Source organism: Mauremys reevesii, linkage group 18 (assembly GCF_016161935.1).
Source record: "Mauremys reevesii isolate NIE-2019 linkage group 18, ASM1616193v1, whole genome shotgun sequence".
Taxonomy (NCBI): Eukaryota; Metazoa; Chordata; order Testudines; family Geoemydidae; genus Mauremys; species Mauremys reevesii.
The window spans coordinates 21,862,373-21,885,651 of record NC_052640.1 but is presented as its reverse complement, the minus strand read 5'-3'; the positions used below and the strand labels follow the sequence as shown (position 1 = coordinate 21,885,651).

At 42.2% G+C, this 23,279-nt stretch overlaps 2 protein-coding genes and 1 long non-coding RNA gene across 5 annotated transcripts; 1 reads left to right on the top strand and 2 right to left on the bottom strand.

Annotated features, from left to right (window-relative positions):
- Window positions 1–796: 796 nt before the first annotated feature.
- Window positions 797–2,931, bottom strand: LOC120385965. Its single transcript, XR_005589459.1, has 2 exons — window positions 1,650–2,931; window positions 797–899 (listed from the first exon to the last, which is right to left on the bottom strand). It is a non-coding gene; the product is annotated as an uncharacterized LOC120385965 (long non-coding RNA).
- A 133-nt stretch (window positions 2,932–3,064) lies between these two features.
- DYNLL1 (dynein light chain LC8-type 1) lies at window positions 3,065–8,191 on the top strand. The gene is made up of 3 exons (XM_039504596.1): window positions 3,065–3,220; window positions 4,657–4,794; window positions 7,862–8,191. Exons 2-3 carry the CDS (start codon window positions 4,663–4,665, stop codon window positions 7,997–7,999), a joined length of 270 nt encoding a protein of 89 aa, XP_039360530.1. The 5' UTR covers window positions 3,065–3,220; window positions 4,657–4,662; the 3' UTR covers window positions 8,000–8,191.
- A 1,454-nt stretch (window positions 8,192–9,645) lies between these two features.
- Window positions 9,646–20,670, bottom strand: COQ5 (coenzyme Q5, methyltransferase). 3 transcript variants are annotated; one of them, XM_039504584.1, is made up of 7 exons: window positions 20,198–20,351; window positions 19,461–19,610; window positions 17,447–17,671; window positions 12,942–13,048; window positions 11,848–11,936; window positions 11,496–11,607; window positions 9,649–10,865 (listed from the first exon to the last, which is right to left on the bottom strand). In XM_039504584.1, the coding sequence occupies exons 1-7, from the start codon at window positions 20,283–20,285 to the stop codon at window positions 10,764–10,766; spliced, it is 873 nt and encodes a 290-aa protein (XP_039360518.1). In that variant the 5' UTR covers window positions 20,286–20,351; the 3' UTR covers window positions 9,649–10,763. The 3 variants fall into 3 exon arrangements, with proteins under 3 accessions (XP_039360519.1, XP_039360518.1, XP_039360516.1); XM_039504582.1 differs by lacking the exon at window positions 20,198–20,351 and adding an exon at window positions 20,449–20,669 and having other exon boundaries at window positions 9,651–10,865; XM_039504585.1 differs by lacking the exons at window positions 11,496–11,607; window positions 20,198–20,351 and adding an exon at window positions 20,449–20,670 and having other exon boundaries at window positions 9,646–10,865.
- Window positions 20,671–23,279: the final 2,609 nt, after the last annotated feature.

The following is a 23,279-nucleotide window of genomic DNA, read 5'->3' as shown; positions in this document are numbered from 1 at the left end:
GAGCTGGATGCAATACTTGGGGGTGATCCCACCTCCACTGCAATGACCACCATGGATACTTCCGAGCCCAGCACAGCAAGGGGGGGAGGAGGAGGAGGAAAGCACGAGCAATGGTGCTGAGGTTGTGGGGAGACACCCCAGAATCCCCAGATGCATGCAGCCAGGAGCTCTTCTCAAGCCAGAAGGAAGGCAACCAGTTGTGGCATCTGGTGCTTGGGGAAGGACAAACAACAGAGGAGGTTCCTAGTAAGTGGCTTTCTTTTCAGGAAGGAAGTTTTTAGGTATGGGCTCTTTGGGCGAGGATGGGGGACCATTGCTGCACACAGGCAAGCTGCGTATGGGCCAGGGCAGAAGCCGCATTGTAGGAGAAGACCCTCCCTTGCTTCCCTGGTCACCCTCAGCAGCGAGATATCTTCCAGGATGAACTCCTGTGGAGAATGTTAGGACACTGTTCAGTGTAGGTGCCCCCTGCAGCTGTTGGCTCTCCCCAAGGCACAGAAACCCAGAGGACAGTACAGCCATGAAACAATCAGTCCCCATGGACCCTGTGCTTACTCACCATTTCTGGGGCTCCCGTGGATTATGTGCACTCACTTTGGGACAGGCAAAGTATGTTTTTTGTGATTGCCCTCCTTAAGTACGGGGGAATCATTGCTCTGTCTCGTGTGTACAATGCTGCCTCTGTTAAGTGTTGCATTTTCCCTGTATAGGTGCAACCTTGAGAGCTCAGCTGTCATTCTTATCACTGTCTGATAGACTGAGAAGACTCAGGAAGAGGCCGCATACAAGCAAAGAAGACTGTCACTTTGGATCTTAAACAGTAACTCAACTACCAAACAAGACGTGCTGGCGAGACTCGTCAGCATGTTCCGCAGCAGTTCGGGCTCCATTCTCGCAGACTGAAAGGGAAGATAAAGCGTGCTCTGCACAGAAACCGTTGAAAGATGGTGCCAAATGTAGACAGAAACACAGGGCTTGCTGGGATGTGAAGCGATGCATCATAGGGCATTGGGACAGGATCCAGAATGCCCCACACCCCATGCCCCCTTCCCACAAGCCACAGCACCAGAATGGGAAGAGGTGCTCTGTGGGATAGCTGCCCATAATGCACCGCTCCAAATATCACTTCAAGTGCTGCGAATGTGGCCACGCCAGTGGGCTTGCAGCTGTCAGTGTGGACAGACTGGAGCGCTTTCCCTGGTGCGCTCTCTGAAGGCTGGTTTAACCCAAAGCGCTCTAAATCTGCAAGTGTAGCCACGGCCTTGGAGATAGTATTATAGCTGTACACAGCTTTAGTGAGACCATTACTGGAATACTGAGTCCAAGTTTGGTGCCCACATGTAAAAAAAAAGTGTTGAAAAATTGGAAAGGGTAGAGAAAAGAGCTGCAATTATTTGTGGTCTGGAAAACATGCCTTATAGTGATAAACTTCAGCTTGATCTATTTTGTTTACCAAAGAGAAGGTTAAGAGGTGACTTGGTCACAAGCTACAAATACCAACTCGGGGAAAAGATTTCTGATAGTAGATGGCTCTTTATCACAAAAATGCATGAGATTAAATGGTTGGAAGATGAAATTAGACAAATTGAGATTAGAAATAAGGTGCAAATAGGTAGCACTGAGGGTAATTAACCATTGGAACAACTTACTGAGGGATATGGTGGATTCTCCATAGCTTGAAGTCTTTACCTCAGGACTGGATATCTTTCTAAAAAGATATGCTAGAGTTCAAACAGATGTTATGGTCTTGATGCAGAGATTACTGGATGGGTTTCTTTGGCCTATATTATGCCCAAGGTCAAACTAATCATAATGCCTCTTTCTGCTCTTATCTCCTGCATTTGTTTCAAGCTGCAGTCACACTGTTTTCATATGTTCTGAGTGAACTTGATTAACAGGTATTAGAAATTAATATTTGGTCCTTGGTCTTCTATTGTATCTTCAAGGCAACTTAATACATATGTGGTATGCTAATGAATTCATACCAACCTAGATATGCCAACTGTACATGAATCTCACCCAGATTCCTGTTCCAAGAAATAAATTAATCGGCTCATATCCAGTGGGTAACAATACAAAGTGAGTTGAGAAACTGAGTCACACATAGTTTTTCATAACAATATTACAGAAATTCCTCACGTTCGTTTCTGGGTATTTTCTCATTCTTTAAGTTCCCATAGGGATTTCAGCAGATGCCATTAACCACCTTCAGATCAGAGAATGAGCTAAAGCTTAAAAGCATTCCATGGTCTATGCTTGTCTACTACCTACTGAGCTTCATTCCTGCTGCAAATTCAGTTCTCATTCTCTAGTGACTTCTGGAGGAAGGTAACTGGTCCCTGAACACTGTTGGGTCTGTCCAAAAGAGAGAGATCTGATTCCCCCCACAATTGCACAAGATGATGAAGTCCCTGCAGCATCTGTTTCCATTCCCGCTCTTTGTATATCTTGTCTACTTAGTCTCTAAGCTCTTTGGGCCAGGGACTCTTTCTCACTTTGCGTGTGCACAATTTCAGATGGGGTCTCTAGGTGCTCCTAAATATAAATACCGCTCTTGATCAGTGGCACCTTTTCTCCAAGGAAGGGGCCACAACCTTGGATGCCTGTTCCTGGGGAGAGGGAGCGTCACATGCCAGTCTCTGGAGGAGGCTTCTGTATTCCCAGGCCCTTGTATCCCTGCGGGGATTTGAGCCTAGGCCTCTCCATGCCTCTGAGAACGGGGTGGGGGGGGGATCCTGTCCTCAGCAACGGTCTCCATAGCCCCGTCAATGACAGCCGCCCTCATCGCTGCTCCTGGGGGGGATCCCCCTCCCTTTTATCGGATGAGACGCTACGGGAGGGATCCTCGAACCCTGGTGCTTCCGCAAGCTCCTCACTCCCGGCCGCAGGCCTCGAGCTTGGGCCCCAGCAGCACGCATCCTGTCGCTATGGGAACAGACGCCAGCGCGATGCATGCCGGGTTGAAACAAAACGCAACAGTAAGAAGCTGCGGTAAGTGGTAGCTGTCGGCCAATGACGTGCGCCTGAGATTGTTGCACAGGCCAATGATTGGTGCACGCGGGCGCGTCTTAGGCGGAGGGGCGTGGCTAGAAGCTTTAGGCTACGGGGGTGGCGCCGCGCGCTTTCAGTCACATCGGAGAGCTGGCTGAGCGAGCGCTGGTTGAGAAGCTGCCTGCCCGCCCCATCCCTTCCCTCCGCGCTCGGAGCCGCCCAGCACACGGTGAGTTCCCGACCGGGGCAGGACCCTCGAGCCGGTCAGAGGCCTCTGCTCATCCCGCGGGCGGAGGGAGACGGAGCGGATAAGAGGAGGGCGCCCCGGGGGCGTGGGTTCTTGTGAGCCCCGGCGAGGGGGAGGCTGCTGTGAGTCTGTGTGTATCAGGGGGTGGGCAGTGGAAGTACCAATTGGGCGAGGGTACGGGGGGGGAAACCAGCGAAGGGGGGAGGGCGCCCTGGCTGGGTGGGCGTGGGGAAGGTGATGGGGAGGGCGCCCTGGCTGGGGGCGTGGGGAAGGTGATGGGGGGAGGCGCCCTGGCTGGGGGCGTGGGGAAGGTGATGGGGGGGGGGAGGGCGCCCTGGCTGGGGGGGGGGCGTGGGGTAGGTGATGGGGGGGCGCCCTGGCTGGGCTGGGGGGGGTGGGGAGAAGACCACCCATTGGGCAAGAGGGGGTGCGATGGAAGTATTGTGGCTTCTTCAGTGCTTTAACCCCCGCCCCCCATACTAAGATTTGTCTGGCAAAATGAGAATGAGGACGCATGGTAGGACTGTCAATGGACACTCCCAAAGAGCCAGCATATCTGGGAATGCTACTCGATAGCTTATCTGTGCCAGGGAAATTACATAGAATTTTCTAGCATCTCTTTCTTCACAAAGTATTCCAAGCTCTGAATTTAATTTCCTGAAAATGTATATAGTATTTTAAATTGCTCAAGGTCTCTATTTGCATTCAGATTATGACTAAATTATGACTAAGGGCTACTAGGAGTCGTCCACCTCATGAGGATACTGACTATACCAGGGGTTCTCAAACAGGAGGTTGGGACCCCTCGGGGGTCACGAGGTTATTACAAGGGGGTCACGAGTTGTCAGCTTCCACCCCAAACCCTGCTTTGCCTACAGTATTTATAATTGTGTTAAATATATAAAAGTATTTTTAATTTATACAGGTGGTTGTGTTCAGAGGCTTGCTATGTAAAAGGGGTCCCCAGTACAAAAGTTTGAGAACCACTGGGCTATATAGACTATCAGTTTAAACTGATAAGCTTTAGTTTAGCTGAAAAGCCAAAAAGTGATTCTACAGATTCTCTCTTGGGAAAGAGATCACGATCAGTGAAACTGAATATGCTCTTAACTATGCTTTCAAACCAGTTACTTCAGCTGAAACAGAGGGAGGAAAGTACTACAGCTGAAAAATTACATCCAGTTTACTTCACTGTCTGTATAACTTATGTCACTGGCTGTAGAGCTGATGTCCGCATGCTTTGAGATGTGTTTTGCATTAAGGCTGGGCCAGTGTTCTTAAGCTACTAGATAGTAACCATAAAAATCATGCATTGTACAAGACCAAGCCTGTTAAACAGATTGTCTGTGGGAGTTTTGGGTGGTGGATGCTCCTACTGCCATGTCAAATTATTTTGTGCGCGCATGCGTGCTCCCTAGGTAACCATGTGTGATCGAAAGGCTGTGATCAAGAATGCGGATATGTCTGAAGAGATGCAGCAAGATTCAGTGGAGTGTGCCACTCAGGCCCTGGAGAAATACAACATTGAGAAGGATATTGCAGCTCATATAAAGAAGGTAAATCCCTGTTGTAATAGCCTTTTCCCTCTGTTGCTGGATATGCATGTTTTAGAACCTAGTATGACAGGAGTACTGCCAGAAGGGAACTCTAGAAGAAAAGAAAGCTTTACTAAGTGCTCAGCTCAACTGAAGTTGTATACAAAGGCCTTCATTTGCCAAGTAATTTTATGTTGTATAACTCTTCTGAAGATCTGTCATACATAACTGTTCCTGGGTTTGGTAACTGTTCTTTCTTTCCTTTGGGTTTTTTTCATATCCTAGCTATATACTTGTTCTAACAGCAGGGGAGCTGTTGGGAGAAGCTGCAGATGGATGTTGCCAACTAAGCCCAGTTGGGAGAGGAAACTGTAGTTTACCATTTTTCGTACTTCTGAAGTTTGCTGAATTGGCAGTGCTAATGGAAGACACTGGCCTGCCATAAGAGTGGGAAGGTTGAATTGAATTGAGACTACATTGAGTGGAACAGACTTATAAACAGCAGTCATTGACAACCTATAAAACCTAAGTCAGCCAAGTGCTCTCCTTAAACTGTTTTTTGAGTTCCTTATTGCTAGCAATTTCCAGTGAGAATAGCAAACTTATTAAAAAAAAACCCACTCCTGCTTGAGATGTAGAAACAAGTATAGATTTTCTTTCCTATAGGGAATGCACCACTTAAAAATCACTGAAGCAGAAACATCAGTTTAATTTACTACAAAACAATTCTATATCTCATTGTCAAACTTCAGTACAACTTCCCAATGGCCGTGGAGAGGGAGGGGATGTGATGACAGACGCATTGGAAATAGAAACAATTAGCCAAGAGGCTTAATATAATAATCAAATACAAAACAGCTGGATACCTTTGCTTGTCCCAAAGCTCTAAATTTCAGGACTGCTGGGCATAGATTTGTATAAAGCACTTTTTAACAAGTCTGACTCTTTGTGGTCATCACATTGGCTAGCAAAACTTGGAGTCAGACTAAAGTGTCTAACAGTAAAATACTACTCATTTGTGAATAAATTTGGTCTATTAAATAAAGCTAGTTCTTTTAAGAATAGAGTATTAGGGCTTATTATGGTCTGATCTTTACCTCTGTGGATCAACTCACTATCTTCATTTCTGATCTTATGAACTAGGGTGATGCAAACTAGCATAATGGATTCACTGGAATGCCTCCTAAGCACTCTGCACTTTCATTGTGTGCGCCTGTTTGTGAGATCCTGTGTCACTCCTCCTCCATATGCATTCCTTCTACTGCTTGACTTTCAAAATTCTTTTTGCAGATCACTAGCAAGGGCTTTGCCCTATTGCTGGTTGAGAAACCATAGCTTGAAAGCTATTATGCTAAGGATCTATTAGGATTTGCTAGATTCTTGGATGCAAAGAGAGAATGCTTACACCTAGTAAACAGGCTTGATTTCTGCAAGACGTGGCAGTTGGGCAGCTGTAACATTAACCAGAGTACAATCTGGACTGATGGACAGTTCTGTCCCCTCAATTCCCTAACCTGGGGTGCCTTTTGTAAACGCTGCTTCGCTATGAGAGCAACCACTCCTGATTTGCTCTCTGTCAGCTTCCAGCATGTAAATCACTCCCAGCCATACTGTATGAGTGCTATAGGCAGCCACTCATGAACTACACTGCAGGACAACACCAGCCAACTCCCAGTCCCAGACTTCCCCCCAGAAATGTTTGTTGTACTGCCCAGCACCCTCCTGGATGAAAAAAACTTGTATCAAGTCTGTCATTTATTAATAGAAAATATGCACAAATCTTGTTATCCCAAATGGAGTTCCCCAAATACTTCAATCCAAACCCACTGGTTTAGGAAAAATAGATTAAGTGACAAGTATAAGTCAGGATTGGTTACATGGAAATAAAAGGTAAAACACAACTACACCTAACTTAAGCTAAGTGAATACAAAGCAAAGGGGTCTCTCACCACAAGTTCCAGCAGTCTTCCTGGCTGAACCTCTTCGTCAGGATTTCCAGCCCCCAGTCCAGTGGTGCTTCCTTCCATCTTCAGGGGTTGATGCTGTGGGTAGAGAGTGATGATTTGGGATGTCTGCCTTCTTCTTACAGCCCTTTCTCTTCTGCAAGTGTCATCTCCAGCTGATGTAAGGTTTCTGGCCACCTACTACTACCTTATCAAAATATATTCCCCCCCCGCACACAGAAGAGTGGCCACTTAATCAGATTGGTGATCTATTTGAGCTAGTTGACACCTGGCTGTGGCATTGGCTAGCCTTTTATCTCTGGAGAACTTGTTTGTGACTGCCTTCCGGAACATGTCTTTGGTAATATCGTATGGTGAAATTTTCTTTTACAGTCTTGCCACACCTTTTACCAGGACAATCAGGAAATCATGAGTTTTCAAATTATACATCAGGGGTAGGCAACCTATGGCATGTGTGCTGAAGGCGGCATGTGAGCTGATTTTTTTCAGTGGCACTCAGTGCCCAGGTCCTGGCCACCGGTCCAGGGGACTCTGCATTTTAATTTTAAATGAAGCATCTTAAACATTTTAAAAACCTTATTTACTTTACCTACAACAATAGTTTAGTTATATATTATAGACTTATAGAAAGAGGCCTTCTAAAAAGTTCAAATGTATTACTGGCACATGAAACCTTAAATTAGAGTGAATAAATGAAGACTTGGCACACCACTTCTGAAAGGTTGTCGACCCCTGCCTTACGTAGTATGCTTTGTACAAAACTTAATCGCCTTATGAAAGGGGTGAATATAAGGGTATAAACTATCACAGCAGTAAAATACTATCTGTACTCCTGCAGCTACCTAGTAAGACAGTGACTTCTGCTGTCTCATGATATAATAACCAGCAATTGGGCAATAAAGGTAAGTCAGCAATTCCAGCTCTCCCTTATTATCAAAGCTGCACTCTTAGTGCAGAGCAAAGGATATGCTGTTCTTACCCTGCCACACGCCTCAGTGTTTGAACACTTAATATAAAGATGTAGGTGAGAATACAGCAGTTCAAAAAATCTGCAACTTTTGTGTGTCTAAGAAAGGCAGTTCTGCTATGGTGGTAATGTGCACTTTGGTTTTTTTTTCTTCCAGGAGTTTGACAAGAAGTACAACCCCACTTGGCACTGCATTGTGGGAAGGAACTTTGGCAGCTATGTGACTCATGAGACTAAGCACTTCATCTATTTCTACCTTGGCCAAGTTGCTATTCTCCTCTTCAAATCTGGTTAGAGCACAGACTGTGCTATCCAAACTTGCATCCGGTTCCAGGACTGCACACTAACTCCAAATAGAGACTGAAATCTTAAGCCTTCCCTGGGGAACACACTTTGCTCTTCAAGCCTTTTGTTGTGGTGGTAATGGACAGGGACTCCTCTGTACCAGTTTGTTTTCATTGTTGCTATAAAAAATAGCAAAAAAGTTTGTCTTGTATTTATTTTCTTTCCAAAAACCTGCTTCCCTTTTTAATAAAACTGTTGGATATACTCAACCTTTTAGAGTTTATTCTAATAGTTTTATAGCCATCTATCCCACTGAGCCCTATATTGATTCTTGTACTAAGCTCAAAATTTGTACTAAGCTCCATGGAAACAAGTGAAGTATTTCATAAAGTGAGTGTATTTTCTCTAACCCAAAACTTGATCTAAAGCTGCTAGTATAGAAAAGTTCACTGCTGGCATAGACAAGTACAACTGCCTTTACTAAAGTTAAGTTGGAGCTGTAATTCCTGTAAGGCTAGCCTACACTTTTCTCTATCTGAAGTTCATATTTTTCTTATTCACTCACCTAAGCCATTTGTCAACAGGCAATATCTCCATGTAGTTCTGGTCCAAGGCTGTGAGTGGCTGTACACTTGCCTTCTCTATTTTATAGAACATATTTGTAATATTGTCCAATAGTAAAACAGTGAGTCTTAATCCATTTCTATGTCACTTACAAAAAGTTACTATGATAGAGATTCCATGATGCTAGATACTACATAGATCCTTTAGGGTTGTGCTGGCAGAGGCTGCTATAGTCCCAGTAAGCAGGACCAGTTCTAAGGATGTTAGTGAGGAGCACAAGTAGTTCTTAATGTTTAAGCACTTCCCTAGGGCTGGCACTAACTTTGAGCTGGGAACTATATCTTTTTAAATGCTGACTAAAGCCCCAGCTTGCAAAATTTATGGATGTTCACCATCTTCAGTACCAAGAATCCTTAGCCATCATGTTTCTGCTGCTCTACACTTCTTACTACACTTGAAAGTTACAGCAGCTTTTGGAGAAGGTATGCCAGCCTTATTAGGTACCAAGGCAGGAAAAGGTAAGGTAAAGGGGGGAAATAGGGTAGTGCTTTCAGCTGCTAATTGCTCTAATTTGTTTTAAAAGCCTCTCCATTAGAAGTAGCACTGCAACAATCGTACTGTGAAGGATGGTAGTATAACAGCTATTCAATATGCATGAGGCTTTATGATGCTCTTCATTAGTATAGAAGTAATGTTCAATTATGTTATGCTTCCATGTTTAACACTTAAGCAAGATTCATAACTGTAGAACAATTAATACTCAATACTGTTTGGGGAAAAAATTTTTTTTTTGAGGTGGAAGAGTAAAATATCTCTACTTACCTGAGCTGATCTAGATTCCAGTTGAGGTAGTTTGACAGACAATGTCCTGAGTTCTAAATGATTAGGTTAAGTGTCCTGCTGTAGCAGGAACCACTTAAGGTAGTGAATTAGGTGGTAGTCCTACAACAGATGATGCACCAAGAGCTGACTGATGTGATTTATCGAAGGGCATATGAAGTCACATAGCATCCAAGCTCCTTTAAGCGATATTTTATACTACTATATTGATTGTTTACCATTTTGCAAGCTACCAGCAGATTACAATAACTTGCTATGTATCGAGCCTGCTTATGATTTGTTTCTACCACCTATGCATTCTGAGCTAGACAACTCTGTAGCTATTTTTTTTCCCTTGGGTACTTCCCACATTTCAATCCTACACTCTCATTCTGGTATAGAAACACAAATTACAGATTACTAAACCTCCAGGAAGCTAGTAAGAATTGAATTAAACTACACACTTTAGTAAACACTACCAGAATGCAGCTCAAATAAGATTTTTAATACAATATTTCTAGTTTTTCCACATTCATTACTGCAGAAGTTTCCTTGACAAGTTACCCAGATCCAGTCTTAACAGGATACAGAGGTAAACTAGTGGAAAATTTCTTCGAAGACATGATATAAGGTGATGGGTAGGGTATTTCACAATTATAGCACTGTTTCATGACAGTATAATTAAAGTGAGGATAGTGAACAGATTCTTTCAGAACTTTATCCCCATCACTGAGGAAATACATTAATAACTTACTACTTCTACAGACAAGTCTTCAGAAATCAGTGAGACATTTACCACACAAGTGAAAGACTGATATATAAAATTTAATAAGATCTTTAAAATAAATACACAAAAACCCTACATGTCACATTTGTAATTTTAGGTGTTACCCACCTTGAACTAGAGTCATTACTTCAATACAATATAGGGCGATATCTTGTTTGAAGGCTAGTTGGTTCATGTCTACCTTCAACCAGTTCTATTACTAGTGTATATGCTGTCAAGCTTAGGTAAGTCTTAAGTGTAATTTTTGCCATATCCTCACACTGTACTTTAGAAGATATGTACTAAAGTCCAATACAAAAGTCACTGAGGTTTTGGGAAAGTGGTATCAGCTGAGAGTGAGCACATACCAGGCATCAAGGAATCACTTGACCCATATTACATAAATATGTAATTGGCAGAGGGATTCCAGATCCTGACCTAGTTGTAAGAGCATAATTTCAACTTTTCAGAAACCCAAAATCTGAAGCTTTAGATTCTGCAGAGGGACCAAGTCTTCCCGCTCCCCATAGTCTATCTTGGCAGTGAAGTTTTTGGAGTTGCATAGGTTTTAGCTTCCTCAGGGGAAATACCCTTTATCCTTCAAGAGCTTTGCAAAGTAGGAGGGTCACAGTTTGAAACCTGAGTGAATGGCTACAATGCCTGATGTTAGATTTCGATATTCCACCTTCAGAAAACCTGCATCTTCAACCATTGCCTTGAATTCATCCTGAAATATAGTAATAAAGAACATAAGAATAGCCATACTAGGTCAGACCAATGTGCCATCTAGCCCAGTATTGTCTTCTGAGAAGGGCTGGGGCCAGGTGCTTTGGAAGGAATGAACAGAACACAGCAATTACTAGGTGATCCATCCCCTGTCATCCAGTCCCAGCTTCTGGCAGGGACACTTAGAGCACAGGGTTGCATACCTAACCATCTTGGCTAATAGTTATTGCTGGACATAGCCTCCATAAGCTTAATTTTTTTTTGAACCCAAAAATTTTGGTCTTTACAACATCTCTGGCAACGAGTTCCAAAAGTGGACTGCATTGTATGAAGTACTTTCTTATGTGTGTTTTAAACCTGCTGCCTATTAATTTTGTTGAGTGATCCCTGGTTCTTGTATTATGTGAAGGGGTAAACAACACTTCCTGATTTACTTTCTCCACACCATTCATGATTGTGCAGACCTCTCTCATATCCCCATCAGTCATTTTGTGTGGGGGGAGGGGTAATTGTGAAATTAGCAGAAGTAAACTAGCATATGCCTTCTTAAAGGCCTAGTCTCTTTACCCATAACCCAGCTGACCCCATGGTGACAATCCACACTAAATGTTCAAGCAGAGCACCTTGTTACCTGGGCTGGAAAGCGTCGGATGCTTTCCACAAGGTACTGGTAGGATTTCCAATCTCCAGCAATAATCTCACCCAGAACAGGGATAACCTGGAAACTGTACAAGTCATAGAGCCTGCCCAAAAGAGACGAAGCGCAGATTAACATGCAGACACCAAAATAAAACCACCTAGGACTAACTTTTTCCTAAAGAGGAATTAATTAGTCTCTGTATATCACCTTTGCTGTGGATTTCTACAGAGTTTGGATTTAAGTGTGCGATACTGTTTCAAGGGCTTAGGACTCTTCCACGTTTTTGTCCCAGCTCAAGAAAAACCCTCATGAGAGAAAAGAAAAAAAATTGACATATTCCAACCTGGAAATAAGGGGGTTGTTGACTTGACTAAATTCCAGACACAGAAATCTCCCTCCTGGTTTCAGCACACGATACGCCTCCTGTAGTGCCTGAGAGAGATCAAAAGTGGATGAACACACTGTAGGAAAGCACCCTCCCTATTATCATCTCATGAGGATGTGAAACATGGATGTTCCACCTCCTTGGGTTGGGCACAGTCCAAGCAGAAGAAAGACTCTGTTCTGGTTAAAGTCACCAAAGTGTCCTGGGATTTTCATAGGGAAAATAAAATATTTAGACTTGGATAATAATACCACCCACCTATCCATTGTGGGCCTAAAACTGTATGTATGCTTTAAATCGGGTAACATTCTCACATAAGTCCCTTTCTGCCAGGCTAAACTCAACCCACTCAGGTCAGAGAAGCTCAATATGGCTGCACTATTATATTTTTAAATTATATCTGTTGCTTTCGCGAAGAGATTGGCCTACTTTAGGATGGTATTAAACATTAGGTATTGCAGCCTACTAGCAAATATCCAAAGATTCATAATAAGATTTCAAGCTACATCCACCTTCTTCCTGAAGATAGGAGATAACACTACAAAACCAAAGCAAAAAGAAGCGGACATGCAGAAAGTCATCAGTTGTGTAAACAAGTAATTACACTTTAAGGGATTCAAAGCACATGGAACATTACATGCAATTACCAGTTTGATCAAAAATATCCTCTCAGGCAGAACAGTTATAACCAATCAATCTCAAAATACCAGGTCCCAACTGGAATCGGTGACATTACTTGCTAGAGTGCTTACAAATATTTTCTAATTTTTAAGTACGGACTACTCAGATCTTCCCAGAAAAATGTATGCAAGTATTTATACCATGCTTATCTCCATGGTAAAAATCTGAACCCTATGATGCCCCTAGAAGGGCAGGATATTTATTAACCTCAATTTCTTTTCATTCAACCAAACTGTAGGGCTATATCCCAGTTTCTTTTACACGCGAGAAGTTGAAACAGAGGTTCCCTCATACAGGAGTGTTTCTTCTTTTCTTGGTGCCCAGAAAGCCCAGGAGAACTGTATATCCCAAGACATGTTGCCCCTGCTTACCTGGTCAATATGAGTTACATTCCGTATTCCAAAGGCAATTGTGTAAACATCAAACTTGTTGTCATTGAAGGGCAGCTCTTCAGCATTCCCAACCACCCAGGACAAGCCTTAAAAAAAACAACCAAAAACTCACATATATACCAGGAGCTGCTCATCCCAGAAAACTTTCAGAAAGACTAAATCTTCACTTTGTTTTGGCAAAGGTTATATTATATATATATATATATATATATATAAAAATAGGGCTGTCAAGTGATTAAAAAAAGTAATTGCAATTAATTGCTCTGTTAAACATTAATAGAATACTATTTTAATGAATATTTTTGAATGTTTTCCACATTTTCATATATATTGATTTCAATTACAACACAGAATACAAAATGTAGTGCTCACTTTATATTTATTTTTGATTACAAGTGTTTGCACTGTAAAAAAACAACAGTATTTTTCAATTTACCTAATACGAGCACTGTAATGCAATCCCTTCATCATGAAAGTTGAACTTACAAATGTAGAGTTATGTACAAAAAATAACTGCATTCAAAATAAAACAATGTAAAACTTTAGAGCCAACAAGTCCACTCAGTCATACTTCATGTTCAGCCAATTGCTCAGACAAACAAGTTTTGTTTACATTTACAGGAGATAATGCTGCCTGCTTCTTGTTTACAATGTCACCTATAAGTGAGAATAGGCGTTTGCATTGCACTGTTGTAGTCGGCGTTGCAAAATATTTATGTGCCAGATGCACTAAAGATTCATATTGTCCCTTCATGCTTCAACCACCATTCCAGAGGACATGCGTCCATGCTGATGATGGGTTCTGCTCGATAACGATCCATAGCAGTGCAGACCGACACATGTTCATTTTCATCATCTGAATCAAAATCACCAGCAGAAGGTTGATTTTTGTTTTTGGTGGTTTGGGTTCTGCAATTTCTGCTTTGGAGTGTTCCTCTTTTAAGACTTCGAAAAGCATGCTCCATACCCCATCCCAATCAGATTTTGTAAGGCACTTCAGATCCTTAAATCTTGGGTCGAATGCTGTACCTATTTTTAGAAATCTCACATTGGTACCTTTTTTGCATTTTGTCAAATCTGCAGTGAAACTGTTCTTAAAACGAACAACATGCTGGGTCATCATCCAAGACTGCTATAACATAAAATATATGGCAGAATGCAGGTAAAACACAAAGCAGGAGACATACATTTCTCCCACAAGGAGTTCAGTCATTAATTTAATTAACACATTAACGAGCGTCATCAGGATGGAAGCATGTCCTCTGGAATGGTGGCCAAAGGATGAAAGGGCACATGAATGTTTAGGCACATCTGGCACATCAGTGCCGGCTACAAAAGTGCCATGCGAACATTTGTTCTCACTTTCAGGTGCCATTTGTAAATAAGAAGCGGGCAGCATTATCTCCCGTGAATGTAAACAAACTTGTTTCTCTTAGTGATTGGGTGAACAAGTAGGACATAGTGAACTTGTAGGTTCTAAAGTTTTACCTTGTTTTGTTTTGACTGTAGTTATGTAACAAAAAAAAAATCTACATTTGTAAATTGCACTTTCAGGATAAAGAGATTGCACTATGGTACTTGTATGAGGTAAATTGAAAAATACAATTTCTTTTATCATTTTTACAGTGCAAGTATTTGTAATAAAAATAATGTAAGGTAAGTACTGCACACTTTGTATTCTGTGTTTTAATTGAAATCATTATATTTGAAAATGTAGAAAAACATCCAGAATATATAATTCTATTGTTTACCAGTGCGATTAAAACTGCAATTAATTGCGATTAATTTTTTTGAGTTAATTGTGTGAGTTAACTGCGATTAATCAGCAGCCCTAATATATAATTTTTAAATCATACTGTGATTCTTCTTTTTGTTAGGGAGGACACCTCAAGTTTATTCCTGCTACCCTTCAAGGTTCTGCATCATGGCAATTCCCCATCAGACAAGGAAGAAGGCCAACAAACTTGTTCCTAAATCAAAGACTTCCTCCTCCCCACTGGAGCTAGGCATGCTCTACCCACAGTACTTCAGATTGGGGGAATGAGACAGAACCTACATCTTTAGCATGGCAGAAAAGAGCAACAGCTATTTGGCTGCCCCTATATGTTTTAGTGTAAGGATTCCCTTCTGCAACATTCTCACTATTACAATCACTCGTGGGGATAGGTTTTGCAATGAGTTGTATGAAGTCCACAAAACACTGAAAATGTACACATTTGTTTTGATGTCAGAATGAGTGTCATGACAGAAAGCAAATTGTGGTCATGAATCCTATATGACTACAGAAGGAAGAATCATCGGGTGGAATTAAATAATATTGGAGTCATATACATTTTTAAAAAATAGATTAATACTGGTAGGAGCAAATGTCCTGTTCCATCCACAGATGGGAGCTCCCAAGCTTTATATGAATTTTATGAAATGCAGACATTTCATAAAAAGTTGCCCCAAAACAATATTTCTTTGTTTGAACACAGTGGTTATTGTCTCTCTATTTATCAGCACTGGAGAGTAACACGTTATAGTAACAAAGAAGATGATGGGCTACACAGGAGTAAGCAACCTATGGCACGTGTGCCAAAGGCGGCATGCGAGCTGATTTTCAGTGGCACTCACACTGCCCAGGTCCTGGCCACCAGTCCGGGGGGCTCTACATTTTAATTTAATTTTAAATGAAGCTTCTTAAACATTTTGAAAACCTTATTTACTTTACATACAACAATAGTTTAGTTATATATTATAGACATAGAAAGAGACGATCTAAAAATGTTAACATGTATTACTGGCACGTGAAACCTTAAATCAGAGTGAATAAATGAAGACTCGGCACACCACTTCTGAAAGGTTGCCGACCCCCGGGCTACAACTAGAGGCCAGAAAGCCAGTGTTTGACCTTTGAGCTCCCCCTTCTGGAAGAAGGCATGAAGTCGGGGTAAGGGAGAAGAAATCAAGAAGCTGGAACTGATACTAGAGAAAGGCATTTGAAAGCAAATTATCTTATCTAGTTTCTAAGTCACACACTACACTAGATGACCAAGTTACTTCTATGAGAAATCATCAGCTTACTTAAGCAACTACTAAGGCGAGGGTGAGGGGTGGGGCAAGAAATCACAGACATTATTAAAGTCATTCAGTGTTGCATCAACACAATACAAAACGAGCCCTCTACAGGATTCCTTTACATCATTTTACCTACGTATAGCACATTTTCTTCTCCAACTTAAAAAAGAAGAAACATTAATTATCTTTTGGTGTTCACCAATATGTGCAATTCTTTTGAATAAGCCTGGGGGGAAAAATATTTTTACCTTGCTAATTTTTTCTCTGCTTGAAAAACATTGATCTGTTTCCCCAACAGTTATTTCTCTACGCATTACTTGCATCAATGAGGTAATCAGGAATGCAGAGAGAGCTGGGTGTAGTAATTGGTTTGGGATATGTAACACTAAAAATTGTAACTGCTCCCCCAAAAGTTCATCAAGAGGAAATGAAAACGTGAACAGAATTTCAACTCTCTCAAGCAAGTTTTAAAAGTTTAAAAAGGTACTTCAAATGTTGAGACTGACTGTATTTTCCAGTTACTGTTGATAAATTTTTAGTTTACTTTGAAACAAGGACTGGTATTAAACAGTGTTTTTAAAGCCAATTTAAAACAAAGTTTTATATAAAATATACCACATTTAAATACATATAGTAAATCTTATTTAAGGAATGTTTCTGTAATTAAAGTGGGAGAGGGCAAACAACTATTCTACAAATACTGTGCATCAAGCACAATTTATTACTTATTTCTTAAATTAATCCTGATTGAAAGGACCAATGTGGTCCCCAAAAGGATTTCTAGAGATCACTCACTGAATTACCCCATTGACCTGCAAACTAAATATTTAATATGACTCAAATTCCAAAAGCACTATAACCTATTCTCTATTGGAGGTATTATCATCTCTATATAGGTTCCCCCCCCCTTTGGACTCATGACATTTTTATTTGCTGCTTTGATTTTTAAAGTATTGCTTATGAGATCTGTGGTGTAGTTAGATTTTTAGGGCCAAACTATCCTGTTTTGTACCTATGCAGCTTGACTAAATTCAGTGGAATTGCACTGGTGTACAGAGCAGTATTTTGCTCACTGGATGATTTTGAAGGAGAATCAAACTCTTGGCTTCAGATTAATACTCAGACTCATATTTTCAAAGAGATACAAGTATTAAAGAGACTCACTGTGCCTCTATAGAGAGTATAACTCACAGTTGCAGAATTGTCATGACAATTGGCCAGCTCATGTACATCATCTTACTTACCCACTCTTTCCATACTGTTGAGGATAAAGAACCTACACCTGATATTTGTCCATCAGAACAGTTAGTGCTCCAGGCAAATAAGCAAGTAGAATTTTGGACTATCGCTACATAAGGATTGTTTTAATTTAAGTTTCTATCACTCAGAGACCTACTATAGAAGTGATATAATGCAGGACTTACCTTCAGAGTAGCCAAGATGTTGTGCTTTCTGCTTTCCAACCTTTAGCATTTCCTTATTAATGTCACAGACCACCACTTGGGAACCTCCTGGCAATTTAAGTTCCTCTTCCTGGTAACTCTTAGAGATTTCCTCCCATGATAAATTCTGATGGGATTTCAGTTTCTGTTTGATCTGGTGCTCCCACTGGGAACGAACATAATTGATAAACCGAAAGGCGATGTCACCTGTATTAGTTTTGAAAGGGAGATGCAAAATGTGGAATATTTTCTGACATTATAAAAATTAAATATTCAACAGGAAGTTAGGACTTCTAATATTTAGGTAAACTGGAACTAACATGCTCCCTAGCTTTTTTTTTAGATGAAACATTAACAAGTCACTTTCCCCCATTACTGTTAGTTGAAACAGAGTTTCTATAAGTGTAAGGGGTGGCTGCTGGATCCCTAGAAGGACTAGATAGCCTAGCTGGTGATGCAGATGCCTGGCCGGGCTCCAGAGGCTTGCTGCCCTGCATGGGCCTATGCTGCTCTCTGGACTTTCCCTTTCCCATACAGGACGTCGGGGAATGCCCTCTTCTGGTGTGCTTCCCCTGCTTCTTAGCAGGTGCCCGGGATTGGGACTGGTGCCAAGAGGCCAGTGGCAGTGGCGCACTTCGCACCCATGCTGCTGTGCTCGCTGCAGAGTCTGATCTCGGGGGCCGACTCCACAAGGAGCGCTTATGTCCCGCTACTTTTTAGTCCTTGGCTGGAAGCTCTTGCAGATGTGACACATCACTAACGGGGGCTTCTCCCAAATACTTCAAGCAACTTTGATAAGGGTCGTTGATCTGCATAGACTTTTTACAGCGATCACAAGGCTTGAAGCCCAGGTCAGGGCATGCCTTGTCCCTGGGGTAAGTCCTAGAGGGGACTATCTAACTTATCTACAATACTATTTGCTAGTCATTAAGGGAACAAATAAACTACTTATCTAGAACTATTTACACAATGTGATGGGGTGGGGAGGGTAAAGAAAGCTTCCAGCACTGTCACTGGCAGTAAGAAGGAACTGAGGGAGGGGGCCAGTGGCGCCCTTATATTGGCGAATATGTACGCCACTCCTGAGGGCACCAGAGCTGGTCCTTATGGATACCACTGAGGGAAAAACTTCCTGCACTGATGCATGTGGCGAGCACACACACCTAACATGGAATGGACATGAGCAACACATCTCAAAGAACAGCAGTTACAAAAGGTAAGTAACTGTTTTTTCTATAAGTGTAATACTTTGCACTTCTAGAGCAGCTTTATCCAAGGATCTCAAGTGCTTCAAAACATTAGAAAACTAAGAGTATGTCTTCACTACCAACATTAAAGTGCTGCTGCTGCAGTGCTTTAACATGGCTGTGTAGTTGTGGCAACAGCACTGTAAAAAAGTCACCCCCATGAAGGGGGTAGCTCCCAGCGCTGGTGTACTATCTACACTGCCACTTTACAGTGCTGAAACTTGAATCGCTCAGGGGTGTGTTTTTTCATACCTACCCCTGAGCAAGAAAGTTTCAGCGCTGAAAAGTGGCAGTGTAGACAAGGCCTAAGACTCAACCCTGCCCCTTGAAGAGTAGAAGTTATCATCATTCTCCAAATAGGGAAACTGAGGGACAGAGCAGTTAATTACTTGCTTAAGGTCATAGTGTGTGTGCGTGGCAGAACAAAGACTACAACCCAGTATTCCCAACTTCAGGCCCCTTATTTAGTCACCAGACCAGGGTCCCCAAACTTTTTATGTTGTGTCCCCGCTTACTCGTAATGTAATCTGTTTGTGCTCCTTGGAGGACTGAAGCTGCAGCTGGGAGCCAAAGCTGGGACTTGGGGCCAGGGCAGAGCAGGCCTGGGTAGTCCTCCCTCCTTGCCCTGTCTATACTGTACTTATTTTCCATTTTAATCTATAGGTAGATGAATTTCTGCTCTCCATTAAGGAATCCTTACTCAAGCAAGTATTCCTTGATAGTAATACTAGAAATAAAATGGAGTGCACCTGTCCCTCCAGCAACATCTAGCAGCTGAGTTCCTGGGTAAGGGTTCATTTGATGCAGCAGGATATCCTTCCAGAGCCGATGAATCCCCAGACTCATTGAATCATTCATTATATCATACTTCTTAGCCACGCTTTCAAATACATGGTAAACTGAAATAAAATTACATTATAATGCAATACATGTCACTTTGAGGTAGCAGGGGATAGCATGCCACTTAAGTTCACTTCTATGTATTCACTCTCCTCTTCCTATGTCTATACTAACATATGGACCTGTAAAGTCTCAGGCAAGAATCCTATTTTTTTAATTTCATTAGTTAGATTATCATACTTCACAAAGTTTATATTTTGTTACATGCATTTACTTTCACCACATTCCTACATTTCACCACATTCCCAATCTAGGAAACACCATGTAAACTAAGTGCAATTTGTTTTAAAAGTTATTTATAGACAGATTACCTGAAAGCATTCAGCTAAGCATCAACTTGCTAGGAAATTCTCATCCCTCAGACAGCTAATCCTTGAGCTACAGAATGCACCCATTTATTATAGGTTTAAATAAGCTATTATTTGTATTAGGGTAACTCTAACAACTTCCAACCAAGATCAGAGATCTGTTGTGCAAGGCAGTGTTCAGATACTGAGCAAAAAACACTCCCTAGCATAGACTTCTCATTATAAATGCCCAGACACAGGAAGAAAAAAAGAATAGATGGAGAGAACAAGTGACTTGCCTGGGAGGAGGAGGAGAGGTGTGTGTGTCACTCTCACCAGGAGATCAGCGACACAGCTGGAAATAGAACCCAGGTCTCCTCGGTCCATTTTGTTTCACAATAACTGGACCGCACTGCCTCCTACACTACACCAGTCATTGGGGTATTTAACGGTCCAGCAGTCCCTTCCCCTCCGCCCCTCCACAGAGTGTCCCCATTCTCCTGCTAGATCCCCTGCCAAGTCGCCCCGCCTTGCTCCTACCCCCCCTCACCTTTCTCCCCTTTCTCCGTCTCCGACACATTCTGGAACCCGAAGTGCGTCTCCCCCTCCGCGACAAGGCACCGCGCCCCACTGAAGAGCCCCCGACCAACAGACAGCAACTGCCTGTGGCGGCGGCTGTGCAGAACCCTACAGGCAACCGCGCCGATGGAGGCCGCCATCTTTGTAGCGGCGTGAACTTCGCACTCACAGAACGCGTCTCCGAGTCACGTGACGCTTCAGGTCCCGCCAATGGGAAGCCTGCCTGGAGAGGAGTAAATAAAGCGCGTGATTCTTACTGGCCCGACGGCAGGGAGGGCGGGTTTTATTATGTAAACTAGGCCCGGGGAACGTGGTGCTGGGGCGAGAGGCTCGGGGTTACCGAGGGAACAGGGGCCTGGTATCTCTGGTGCCAGTGGCTCGTTCGCCTCCTAGCCAGAGAAATGGGCTTATGCAGCGCGACCCCGGATTCACCGCCCTCGCGTCTGCCCCGTGACCCCGCACCGCGAACCCACCGCCTCTCCGCACCGCGACCCCGAACCTACCACCCCCTGTGTCTGCCCCGCGACCCCAAACCCACCGCCTCTCCTCTCTCCAGCTCCGCACCGCAACCCCAGATCTTCCGCTTCGCGTCAGCCCCGTGACCCCGCACAGCAAACCCACCGCCTTTCGCATCTCTCTCCCCCAGGCTCCTGAAATCAACACCATTATCTCAGGCGCTCATTTCTAATCTAACATCAGAGCCCACAACCCTCATTCAGTTGCCTAGCCCCATCCACATCACTGAACCAAGCAGGTGAGTAAGAGCTGAACAATAAATATAGGCAAAGTGGCACTTAGGGTACTACTTTCTAATAGCTCACAAAGAACCTCTAGCAGGTTACAAGTGTTAGTTAAGTTTAGTTGGCCTCATTTAAGGCTGATTTTTTTTCAAACATGGACATTTGTATCAATGTATAGAACCATAATATGCATGGTTATAAAGACTCAGATCTATGAATGTATTTAGGAACCAAACTCCTATTGATTTCAATGCAAGTTATGCACCAAAATACCTTTGAGGATCTGGCCCATAGTCATGTTCACATGTAAGTCAAACAACTTTATAAACCAGTTTAACCACAACTGCTTTTAAAACATGTTTGAACATGACTGAAAGCCTTGCCTAAGCAGAAACAGAGAGCTAGCCATTCCCCATTACTGCATTTAAAATTTAATTATGTCATTACAAATGTCAGGTACATGAGTGTGTGGGTTATTACTCCATTGTGGTCTGATCTGTTTATTGACTTTTTCTTTTAGGTACTGAAGTTTGTTTAGCTTAGAACAGAAAATACAAAATACCCAAAGCTTTGTACATTATTATTTAGATTGTGGTAGCACCCAAAATAATGTGTTACACACTTCCCCAAGCCAGAAAAAGACACAGTCCCTGCCTTAACATATATCCAGTCCAAGGACTCTGATCCTACAAGTTGTTCCATATTGACTCAGGGATCCACTTGTGTAGAACAACTTACAGGATCACAACCAAAAAAGATAGACAAAGGGATACATTTTATAAGACTAAGATCCAATTCTGCAATTAATTTTGCATGGCCCTTCCCCTTTGACTTTTTGATTTTGGAGCCCCTTTAACTTCACTGGGGCTCAATGAGCGCAAACAGCTCTGCCTGTGCAGAAAATTGTAGGCTGAGGGCCCTAGTGAGCAGTGTTCACAACTGATTACAGTTTACTTCTTATCAACCCCTTCTCTTAAATTAGTAGTTCACTCATGAAATAAATAACTTGATGATTTAGCTACGTTTACATGGCTTTGCAGAAGTAATGGGTCTTCTCATAACATAAGAACGAGGGGACACCAAATGACATTAATAGGCTGCAGGTTTAAAACAAACAAAAGGAAATATTTTTTCACACAACGTACAGTAAATCTGTGGTTAATGGTTGATGATTACTTGTTCTGTTCATTCCCTCTGAGGCAGATGACATTGGCCACTGGCTAGATGGACCTTTGGTCTGACCCAGTATGGCCGTTCTTATGTTCAGGAATAATTTAAAAAAGAGAATGGTGGCTTTGTGCACAAGCCTGGGGAGGGCATTCCATATATATGAGGCAATGTGGAAGAAAGTGAAGAGACTTGAGGGAGAAGCAGATAACCAGACATGAAGGTTAACACTAATTTCTTCATAAATATGAAGATGAAATACTGAAGTACAAATAAAAAGAACGAGGCGTACTTGTGGCACCTTAGAGACTAACACATTTATTTGGGCATAATCTTTCATTGGCTAAAAACCCACTTCAGATGCATGCAGTGGAAAATATAGTAGGAAGATATATATATACAGAGAACATGAAAAAATAGGGGTTGCCATACCAACTCTAACAAGACTAATCAATTAAGATGGGCTATTATCAGGAGGAGAAAATTTGTTTTAATTAATTTGCACACTGGACACCATTAAATTAGGCTTGAATAAAGACTGGGAGTGGATGGGGCATTGCACAAACTAAAAACTATTTCCCCAATCAAATTTTTCCCCTACTGTTACTCACACCTTCTTGTCAACTGTTTGAAATGGGCCATCCTGATTATCACTACAATTTTTTTTCTCCTGCTGATAATAGCCCACCTTAATTGATTAGTCTTGTTAGAGTTGGTATGGCAACCCCCATTTCTTCGTATTCTCTCTGTGTGTGTATATATCTATATATCTTCCTACTGTATTTCCCACTGCATGCATCTGATGAAATAGGTTTTAGCCCACGAAAGCTTATGTCCAAATAAATTTATTAGTCTCTAAGGTGCCACAAGTACTCCTAATTCTTTTTGCTGATAC